The sequence below is a fragment of the Oncorhynchus nerka genome, linkage group LG11 (assembly GCF_034236695.1).
Source record: "Oncorhynchus nerka isolate Pitt River linkage group LG11, Oner_Uvic_2.0, whole genome shotgun sequence".
Classification (NCBI taxonomy): domain Eukaryota; kingdom Metazoa; phylum Chordata; class Actinopteri; order Salmoniformes; family Salmonidae; genus Oncorhynchus; species Oncorhynchus nerka.
In genome coordinates this window covers 28,909,969-28,921,996 of record NC_088406.1, presented here as the reverse complement: position 1 = coordinate 28,921,996, position 12,028 = coordinate 28,909,969, and the positions used below count along the sequence as shown (strand labels likewise).

The 12,028-nt window shown below is 39.9% G+C and overlaps 1 protein-coding gene across 1 annotated transcript; it reads right to left on the bottom strand.

The window, feature by feature from the left end:
* Positions 1-326: 326 nt before the first annotated feature.
* LOC115125512 (LIM/homeobox protein Lhx1-like) lies at positions 327-9,974 on the bottom strand. Its single transcript, XM_029655027.2, has 5 exons — positions 8,986-9,974; positions 6,610-6,833; positions 5,702-5,979; positions 3,529-3,694; positions 327-1,982 (listed from the first exon to the last, which is right to left on the bottom strand). The coding sequence occupies exons 1-5, from the start codon at positions 9,153-9,155 to the stop codon at positions 1,603-1,605; spliced, it is 1,218 nt and encodes a 405-aa protein (XP_029510887.1). The 5' UTR covers positions 9,156-9,974; the 3' UTR covers positions 327-1,602.
* Positions 9,975-12,028: the final 2,054 nt, after the last annotated feature.

The window sequence follows — 12,028 nt, the reverse complement described above, 5'->3', positions numbered from 1 at the left end:
CTTAAGTTTGATCATTTTTAAATATGAAATATATCAAATGCAGCTAAAGGTAAGAGATGATCTGTCCAAAGAAAATGTGTTATCATTCAAATTGTATATTTTCTAGTTTTATTCAAAACTCACAATTGTTTTCAACATGTTGTATTTATACAGTGAATGGTCTAATATGCACTGGAGGTCACATAAGCTTAGGTTTATTAGAACAATAACAGACATACCATGAGGGCTTGATATTTAAAGAAAGTAGCAGCCGCTAGCTGCATATTCGACCATTCATTTAATCGTTTGGATTTCCTTTGAAGACACAAAAATAAAACCTGTCTAAGTATGTTATATTAACAACTTTATGAATGTTTTTCAGCAGACTACAAAAATGAAGAAGTAAATTACTCCTTCGCATTTTTTAACTCAACATGTTCCGCAGATGATGGTGCAAAGCACTTTTACAGTATTTGTGCTATTTTTTATTTGGTAACTGTCTACTTGTGTCTTTTTTTTTACTGTTTTTTTGTTTTTGTAAACAACATCTTGTACAAACAAGCACAGTGAACCACAACCCCAGCAAACGTGTTTGTCTTCATACAATATAAATAAAATCAATACAAAAGTTTGGTTGGTTGCTTGGAACATTTTATCTGGATCAAGAGATTCTAAAACATGGTTTGACACTTTTAACTCCTGAATTAAATATATAACGTAAACAGTTGACTGTTCTAGTCCCTTTCAGACCCCCATTATAATATTTTTAGAAGGTAGACTTCATTTAGCAACATTTCAAGTTCTGTTCAATTTAAATATAACTTTGCCTTTTGTTTTCCTTTTGAAGGCCAACTTCTTCAGATTTGGTGGTTTGATTTTTTTAACCAAAAAAAGGAAACTGTCCAGGTGGAGAGAAAAAAATGTATTTCCCCTGGCCTTCAGAGATATATTTAGTGTCAAAAGGGTTGTTTAAGTGTCAATATGGCAGAGCCTTGAGAGGCAAAGAGGTCTGAGGAGCTTTTGAATAAATACAAGGGACACGTCTAGTGCCATAAATAGAGTCTGACGCCTTTCAGCCTTCTTCTAATGCCAGCGGCGCAGGTTAGCGTTCAGACCAACCACCCTTCCTTCTTTTTCTGTAAAGCTGTTGAGTCTTTGACAGTAGCTAATGATGTTTTTGTGGATGTGGGACATATTACTTGTTTTCAGAATAGTTGTTTTCCCAGTGGCGTGTGTTTGGAGGGGCGTCGCTGTGCTAGGCCACTGACAAGAGTCAGGAAGGGTCACAGCCATGGAGAGCAGGGGCCTGGGGCAGCCAAGGGCCCACAGGGTCAACAGTCACACACAGTCTTTTATGTGTGACAATCTTTTTATTCGGGTTTAGAGAAAGAAGCAATCGAAACATCAACACAATACCAAGGTAAATGTTTACAACCACATTGTCCACGTTTTGTTTTTCGCCATATTTTTTTTCCCTGCAAAAATATCATATGGGGAAATGAAAGAATTAAATATGATTGACAAAAAATGATTTGACTGGTGTCCCTAACCCTGCCCTTACCCATGCCCACTCTCCTGTCCTCCCCTATTGAATCTCTTGATGGTACAGTCCGTTCTTTAGAGCTACCAGACGGTGCCCTCATTCATTTCCGAGGGTGCATGGGACAGGTGGTTGCCGTATCCGCTGCCATTGAGAGACAGTGAGGTAAAGGGCGGGCTGGGGCCGTACACCTCAGAGGAGATGCTGTGCATGGGCCCCGGGATGCCTGGCTCCGGGCTGGGTGAGTCCCCAGGGTGGTGGGACATGATGTCAGAATAGCGCTGCACCTCACTGGAGGGGTGGTGCCCGGGCAGGGGATGGTCCATACCACCTAGAGGGGTGCCTGTGGGGCCTGAGGAGGGCACGAAGGGGAGGTCTATGGGGGTCTGTGCCTGCGACGATGGAGGCCCCTGAGGAAAGAAGTCGTAGTTCCCTCCTGGACCGTAGTACTCGCTCTGATAATCTGCAGATCGACAAAAAATCAGGATTAGCCTGGGAACAAATTATCTCCGAAATATTCAGGAATTCATTGAATATACATAGCCTGAAGTTGCATCAGGAGAACCCCTCGCCGAGGCACATTAGTCAAAGCATGTTACACTTAAATCAAAACTGCAATTGGGTGGGGAGAACAACGCAGCAGATTAATTAATTAAAATGGCGACCATTTAATCAGAGATTGTACCTTTTGAGATCTATTTCTTTATTTCTGCAGAATACTATTAGGCCCACTGTACACCACAAAGGACCAGAGTCCACCATACACTATTGATATCCACAAAACATGATAGGAAAATTGAAATAAGGATGCACACTACAATCAAGAGAATTCTACATTATTACATTCAGAGGACATTGAAATGTTGCTAGTTCAATCCCCAAGGTGAAAAATCTGTGAACTGCCCAAAAACAGTATCCTTTGAAAAGAAGATAAACATATTCGATTGACTTTGTATATTAATCATTTTTCTAAATTCTTCACAATTTAATGTGAGTTTATTTCTCAAATGCAAATACCCTCTCCAAGCATCAACATTCTAAATCTTCCTCAAAGAAACGCAAAATGCATGTCACAACCAAATGTTCAAGTACTTTCCTAGGGAAAGAGTAGGCCTACAAATGCACCGTTCTTGCATGTGAATGTCATCTTGTCAGGGGAAAAGTAAAGAAAATTCGGTCAGTGAGATAACGCTATGGCTTGGAGCCCTCTCGAACTAACTCATTGACCTAAATGAAATGGATGTATTACTTATTAACAGACTTGTTCCAGACAGCGATCCCAGAGAAGGCCGCGGGGATTTGGTAATGAGCATCTTCCCCTCTTAATACAGTTTGAATGTTGACGTAATATACCTAACATACAGAGAACAATATTAATAGTGTACTAGTGATTATTCATTCATATTTAATGACTCATTCAGGCATCTTGTATTAATTGTTATTGCGCGCTGTTTGGCTTACATGGACACCATATGAAGATTGATTCTCCATACTACTGTAACTGTTCTTTTCATTGGCACTATTTCATTTATTTTTATTTTCTAGTTTGGACACATGGGTCAGATGATTGGAGTTTATAATTTGAGACAATACTTAAAGAGACACGTTATTTAAACATTGTAATTTAACAAACTCAATTTAGAATCACTTCAGACCTTTTTGTGGTGTTTTGGCACATGCATAATCGTGCGTAATGGTTAATTATCTCCCATTGTAAATCACTTTTTTTAACACGTGAAGATTTGGCACAGCATCCTAACTAATCCATCTCTAGATAATGTCCATCCATACCGAAACATTTAAAAGCACTCCTCTCCGTGCAGGTCATATTCCAATGATGTGTGTTGTGCTCAACTGATAAGCCATGATAGTCATCAAAGGCGTCCTGGGGCAGCGCGACAAATGGAAACAGCACTTGATGGACACGTAAAATTATTCGACATTTCAGAAAAACATGTGAAACCAATAAACTCGCTGGGACACGCAAGCCGTGTCATCACTCGTCTTACCTCCGTAGTAAGAGAAAGGACCGTTTGGAATTAATTCCCCGGGTTCCAGCCGGTCCACTAGCGTTCTCATTCTCCTCGGGCTCCGGAAGAACGCGTGCCGTCTCGCGCCCAGGGCGCTCAATTGCTTCATGCGTCGCTCTTTAGACCGCCGGTTCTGAAACCATACCTACGGAGCACACAAGTCAGCATAGAGCAACGTTAATGAAAATGAAATGGATTGGAAGAATTTAAGTGCACATATTACTTCTGGAGAGTTGGAGACAAAGAGAGGCTCACACCAAAGATGGCCGTTTGACCACAAATCTGAATATATTCATTAGGATAAAGCATTGAATACACACATGATGTAAATGTGCAGAATCGAAATTGTAAAATAAAAAGTCAAATAAAAACAAACACTACTTCACTACAGATCGAAAACCTTTTTTTGTTGAAGTATCATTATAGATTGGTAGCCTATATCAAAAGTAGCCTAACTTTGATATCAGATCTATTCCAACAATATAAGCATTATGTATGGTGGCAGTTTGTTTAGAATTATTACTCCTTCACCGTTTTAATATCATTGTTTTGTTTATAGATCCGTGATCAACATCAAAGCAACACCTAGGGCTAGGCCACTCATAACCTGGGTGCCCTTTCTGTGCCCGTGCGCGCGCTGCACTGCATGGTCAGGATCGGTGCGTGGTTACGTGATGGAGTGAAGTCTTATGCAAGGACAAGATTACAACTAATTATCGTCACTCCAGACTCGCAGATCTAACCTCGGTGTAATGATCTTTTAACCCTCCATTTAACCCGAGTGAGGGGGCAGCAGCGGGAACCTTTAAAATCTCTAATTAATTTCTTAATAGGAGGGTTGTTACCGATTTATTAACCGGCTCCGCGAGGTTATTATTTCGTAATCTATATATCCACCCTTGAATTCCTTGTGCGAATTATGCTCTTCCCTGACGCTCTTATATATCCAACCTCGCCATTTTATTAATCTCCATAAACCTTCTTTTTTTAAAACTTGATATGCCGTTCAATCTTTTGTTAATAGTTTTCTGCGTCCCCGCAGCACTAGCATCATCATGGGAGACTCAGCTGCGTTGATGCGTTTATTTGTGTGCACATACGATTTATTTTTCTAACTTAGGTGACACGATACAGAGAGCAACTAAACTATTTAAAATCAGGGGTTCATCTTCAGTAGCCTCATTTTTAGTAGCTTCATTTTAAACTCTTGAAAATAGGCCAGAAATAATGCCACCAGACAACAAAGCCATCCAGGCCTACTGTTTTTAATTATGTTGAGCAATTTGTCAAAATTAAACATGTCAAATAAATACCACTGGTAATAATAATAACAATAATAATAATAACGACAGCAACAACAACAACAACAACACTAATATTGATACTAAAACTAGTAATAATTATTGAGTTTATTGTTGTTATTATTATATATCATGCTTATTTCAAATGATTTACCCTATTTCAAATGATTTAGCCTAGACTAGACTGGGGGATAAGGAGGCATTTTTAATTCTCCTGCAACAGATTTATGCGTTTACACTTGACTGAAAATGTTCACAGCATGGCTAAATGTGGCCGCAAAACGTGATTGCACAGCGTTGCCAAGACTCCCATTGCTCTCACCAGTCTCAGTCCAGTTGGCGTGTTTACCCAGCCTGCACGCCAAGAATCAAAAATACCCATATAAATTACGCTTTCCAAATAAACCTCGATGGCAGCCAATTTTTCGCTCGTTCAATTCAATGTGACCATGCAATTTCTAGGCAACCCCATCTTTAAGCGGGAAGGAAGATGAGAAAGGAGCGGAGTGATTGTGAGGAAGCCTCACTGTTTGTGGCGAACTGTTGACACGGTGCCCAACATGGAGAAACAATTGCCAACCAAGACCCCACTCCACGTGCCCCCGCCATTTTTTTGTTGATCAGGCGCTCAGAGAGATACTTTCCATAAAATATAAGCTGCTGTATCACACGTTTGAATAAGTGCGTAACCCTGAAAGCGCACAAGGTGAGGGTCTCCCAACTGCCATCCTCTCACAACCGCCCGTTCCCTCTGCAATATACCGTCCTCATCCACTCTCATTCCAATAAGACATGAGCTGTATCCGGAATTATATTTACGTCATTATAGTGCATTTTGTCGTTGCCATTACCTGAATTACTCTCATGTTCAGCCCCGTCTCCTGCGCGAGCTGCTCCCTGATGTGTCTTGTGGGTTTGGGGGTGGCAGCGAAGGCCGCTTTCAGGGTCTCCAGTTGCTTTGCCTTGATGGTGGTTCGCGGTCCACGTCGTTTACCGCCAAGGTTTTCGCCATCGTTCTCATTACTACCCGTTTCTTTGTCCGACAAATTAGCTATTTCAGTGTCCTTTACATCGTCCTGTAACTGGTCTTGAGAATCTGGTGATAAACTTGGATCGCTACATGCTGTTACTGTAAAAACGAAAAAGGACACGAAAAGCTTAGACACACAGTCCATGTGTAACCCTATAAGTTCAATGAAATGAGGAATGTGAATTATTAATATTGCCCTGTTTGTGTAGGCCTATTTTGCTTTTTTAGACATTTATGTTGGCTTATTGCACTATAGGCCTAATAATAACATATGCAGATTACAATTATTTTTATGAACACTATTTGTCCATCAGTTACTTTTCAGCGACCAATTCATTAAAGGTCATAAAATGGGCCTACAATAAAATCAATAGACTTATGGGTCTACAATAGACATACAACCAAAGGCCGATAATTAACATCTATGCAAATAGAATTTGATATTTCGGTTCATAAATAGACCTCAAATCCAAATAAATCTCTAGCAATCTTGAGAAAATATAGGCTATGCAATTGCGCAAATCCATTTTTCAGTTTTTACCATAAAATAAAATAATTTAGGCGTCGGGCCTACAATATATGCAAGTACGGCCATTTTCTTCATCAAAACATTGAATTGATGCATGATCATTCAACATCAAACGATGGGTGGAACACGTCACATCCATCACAATTTAGTATCCATGCGCCCAAATTATAAAGCCAATTTGGCCGTATAGGCAGGCCTACCTGAGAGAAGGTTTGTGTCTTTCCCATTGCTATGGGTTAGATAATCTTCTTTGCAGACAAATTTGTTTTCGTCTATGATGTAGAGCTCCTCTCCCGTGGACAGCTGTTTGTTACACATCATGCAGGTGAAGCAGTTGAGATGAAACACTTTGCTCCTTGCCCTCCGGACCAAGTCGTTCGGCGAGATGCCCTGAGAACAGCCCGCGCACTTTGTCCCGAACCTCCTGCGAGGGGACACAGGAATAATGCATGATTATTAAAATGTGTTTAGGCACAAAACCAAACAATATATGTTAATATACAACGATTGCATATTGAGAGTGTGAATAAATACATATTTTTTAAATAGAGGTCAGAGCTTGGTCAACACTGTTCAGAAAAGGTGTTATCTAGAGCCTAAAAAGGTTATTCGGTTGTCCCTATAGGATAACCCTTTGAATAACACTTTTTGGTTCCATGTAGAACCGTTTCGGTTGCAGGCTATGTTCAAAATATACAGGTTAAGACAAGATGATTCTAATACCCCATAACTCTTTGCAATTCACCGGACCAGCGTTGCTATTTAGAAACGGCGCTAGTAGTTATCAATGGAGCTGGTCACATTAATTTGTTTATTTCAGGACACTTCCGCATGCAATTACTTCGTTGTCTTAACCTTCCCTTCTTCAATCTAGGTTACAGGTTGAACCGTTTGGGGTTCAATGTAGAACCCTTTCCACAAACGGTTCTACATGGAACCCAAAAGAGTTCTACCTGGAGCCAAAAAGGGTTTTACCTGGAACCGGAAAGGGTTCTCCTATGGGACAGCCGAAGAACCATTTTGGAACCCTTTTTTCTAAGTGTATGAATAGGCCTGCTGGCTCCCAATTACAATGTTTCACGATGAGAATGATTCCATAATTGCCATATGTGGTCCTGTTCTTTATTATTATGGCTGACTGTAATAGGCCGTGTCCTTATTTTATATTTCTGCATTCATTGTCAACGGAAAACTTGTCTTACTTTTCCCAATCCAAAATGATTTGTTCCATTATAAATATATTTTTGTGTAAATAAGATAATTGCCTAGAATTGCATTTTAAGCCTATTAAGACCTATTTGGATAAAAAAATATATATATTGTATTGTCCATTCCGCAATTTAGCTGATCATTATGACCAAAGAATACATAATGTAATTGCACAAAACAACAGGCCTAAATGTTGAACACGATTAGGCAATAATGTTCTCTAGGGTTTTGGGAAAATAAAGACTTATACACCATAATATAGAATGCAATATACAAGTTATTACCTTAATGTGTAATGATCCTATGTTTGTTGATTGTAACTTAAACTAATGTGTATTGAGATGGTGTACACTGACTGCAAGTCTGTGATTGCATTGTCTGCTTGTTTGATCTTTTAAAAAGGTTTATTATTTAAATCCACGTATCACGTCCTTCTCACTGGAACCGTGCAAACACAGGGGCCTGGGCAGATAGTTTTGCCACTGGGCCGATAGTTTTGCCACTGGGCAGATAGTTTTGCCACTGGGCCGAGACACACTTCCTCCACACTATTCTGATGAAGTATTGATTCTAGCCGCTCCTTTTCTCCTCTATGCCGTTATAAACAACGTGTGATTTCTTTCATACCCCATACAGAGGACGAGTACACACGCGTTTAATGTTGCTCTCCACCTTTTAGCATAAGAATACAAATTAACATGCCTTTAATTACTGGCTGTCCTAATCAAAGCTTCCGAAGGACCACCTCCAAATCCACCTTCACACCTAGCACTTATTAGAAATTCTGGAGGAATTATTTATCTATTTGAACGATATTATTCTTTTTTTAAACTGATATTTAGAGTGGTTCATGTAATTATAAATGCTATCTATAATACATTTAATGAAAGTATTTAATCTTGAGTATGCCTATCATTTTGTATAAGCAAATGATAATGGTAAATGTTTTGATAGAAAAAGGCAGAAAATTATTGTCTTAACAGTTGTCTAAAGTACAATTTGAAGGAATGAGGTGTAATTATCGTATGTCATTTATTTTAAAATGAGCTATAGGCTCTACTTTTGAGTTTATTCGTTCAGTAGTTAGAAATTCACATCTGTGTTGTTTTTGTTACACTAAACAAATAACTGTGTTTATATGTTCATTGTTAGCCTATAATAAATTATATGGAAAATCTTTTGTATTTGAAATATATCCTTATGAGTCTTTTTGGGGAAAATTGTGCATTTGACTGGGAACATTTAGGATAGTATTGTTTACTAAACAGAAACATGGCAAATGTTTATTCAAGACTGTACATCTGAAATAATAATTCCTGTAGTAAAGGACGAATGAAAGGGAGCAAGCTCCCACCGGTCAAGCTTACCTAAAGAAGTCGTTTTTGCAGTATAGTTTCCCCTCTCGAGAAAAGCATTTCTCTGTTAAATTGCATTTACACTCGCAGCACTGTACGCACTTGACGTGCCACGCTCTGTCCAGAACATTGAGGAGAAACCTGTCCAGTATAGGCCTCTCGCACCCGGCACAGTGGACCATCGTCTTTGGAATTGCACCCACTCTGCAACCGTGGTCTGTTCAGCCTCCTGAGGTTGTGGTCGTCTCACTCACACTCTGACTCGAGCAGAAAACAAATCAACAACACACACGGATCATTGGATGTTTTCTATTTGTAATATTTGGTTCCTTATTCGCTCGGAGGTCCTGGATCAATGTGTTCACATACACAGTCGATGGGTAGCCTGGTCGCTATCCTACCTCTTCTTCGCTCCTCTGAAGTGGTCAGCATGGAGGTTTATAGGATCCAAGTACAGGATGGAGACCGTTAGCCAGGATGTAATTCGGGATGGCGACCGTTAGCCAGGATGCGTCCTCCCGGGCGAGGTAGTGCCAAAGCCTTTGACGCCTCGAAAATCAGTCCTTTGGATCCTCTTCCTTACACCCAACACACATCGGCTTAAATTAAGCCAACCAAATGGCAAAAATGATCAAGCCACCTCTGAAGATTGGTTATACTGCGAGCACCATAGCCTATCAGCAAGCATCCGTGGTCGTCAAAGTGAAGCATTGGCCGAAAAAGCTATGTGTGCCAGTCACTGCTGAAGACGCACATCTAACAAAATGGGTTTGGGGCAATACTGTCACACAACAAGACGCGCGTGCCTATAAATAATTCAATGTTCTTTGACATGACCGCTTATCCACTGTTGAGCACCCGATAAGAATCGAAACAATTAACCACCAAAATATTTCAAGGAAAAGTGGGTTTCCTCCTGCTCTGTTGGCTAGCTGTCCCCTCGAGCTCTCTTTTGTTAAATTATGCTAGTGATGGTAGGATGCGTGTGACATCTCCGTGTACAGTCTCTAGTACTCTGCATGTTCCTGAAAGCACACGAGCCAGCCTTATTCACAGGCTAGTGACGTCAGGCAGTGGAGAAGCCAATCAGCAGCGCGCCATGCAAGTAACCATTAGCAATCCCTTCAAAGCCAAGCCGGTGCATTCTGTACTATTTATGGGGAACTAAAGAAACCAATTGTCAAATATTCCCAGAAATGGTTATATATTAGTGAATGTATGTGGAGGGAAAGACGACGATCGTTGAGGTAAAAACAGCACAATCATCCGCTTATCAATTGTCTGCGGCGAGGGAATGGACATGAAGAATCATTTGATAAGGTAGATATGGGCATCTTAACGTTCTCTCCGGATTCTGCATGGATCCTCCCCGTGGGCGAGAGAGAGCTAGTCTTCGTTTTAAAAACAGTATCATGTCTATCTTATATTGATATAACAAAATGGGATGGAATGCATGCTTTTGTTGCTTATTTCTTTCTTTTTAGTGGAAAAATCTAATTTTGACTCAATTTTAGCATATAGTATATAGGCTACAGAAGTGACTTGACTTTTGCCATACAATAGGTTATTCAATTCTCAATGACGAGATCATTTATAGGTCTGATTTCAGACTTAAATTGAGATAATGTTTTTTATTAGAATGGACAGCCTCTCCAATGTGCCAAGACGAATGTGGTGGTTCAGGATTAAAACGTTTTAGATTATAGTTTAGAGACAAATTCGCAATTATGTGTAAATTACCTATGGGAAATTAAATTGGCATGGGCTAGAAATCAGTATTTACCCAAAACAGGAATTATGTTTCACAATTCGAAATAATCCGAGGTACAGCCTAACTTTTTTCATCATATGCTTTAACTTGAAATGTTTTTCTTGACAGCTGCTCATAGCCTTCTTCTTACCTTTTATGCATGTTATCATTTATTTGCCATGATCATAATTTAATCACTATTTCAATCCACGTTGCCCACCAATACATCTCAGCAGTGCTGTACTCTCTTTGATCTTTTGTGGAGCATGGGTGATGTGAAAGACGAAGAGGCTCAACAGTTTAGAGTTTGCTAGATCATTGTGACAGTTGCTGATTGCTTCAACACCTTAGGATGTTTAATTAAGGCCTTTCAATCCATTTACCAGAAGTGGAGCAGAAAACTTTACCTAGAAGCTTGCAGACTCCAAAGTAGTTGGGGCTATGCATTATGTAGACATATTGAAAACATTATGCATTATGTAGACCTAGTAAAGAGAAATATTCATGTGTTTTACAGGACCAAAACTTGTTTTTTAGGAATGTCTAAATGTTCTTACTATTGATGAGTTTTTAGTTAGGTTCATGGTGACTTCATATATCCAGCCATCACATTTCTTACTATTGTAATTCTTTTTTAAATCATCATTCATAGACCTGGTCTTTAAAGCTCAATGGAAGTTGAATCCTCTTTGAATCTTTTGAATTCTTGCTTTCACAAATTAACATCTGTAAAATGATAGCTTAATAAATATAGTATTAATAGTAAAGAAGTTGTAATAGTTTTATTTGTGAAGTGTTGACACTAAATGCTTTGTGACTGGTTGGATACTTTCAGACATTGGGAGGGAAAGTGATGCCATTCGCAATTGTCATGGGGTGACACCACAACAGGGAGCCATCATCCTAAAGGCCTCCTCTCTCACTCTCTCCTAGCCTATGAGATTACATTTCTTCATGACACCTAATCTTACATCATCACTATCTCACTTCTCTCACTCTCACACGCACTCACACGCGGCCACACGCTCGTCGCACGCACACACACACACACACACACACACACACACACACACACACACACAGACACACACACACACACACACAAACACACACACTTTTGGGCAGCGGCGGATTTTTGGTGCAAACGTTACAGTCTGAAATCTGGAATCAATAGCACGCTTCCTTGTGCATATGGGCTACTTCTCTTGTAAAATGGAGTTGCGGGCAGGACAAGGCCGCGACTGGCCCCATACTATAAAAACATGGTGACAGCTGCCTCAGAGCGTCTGGGGAGTGCCTATTTTG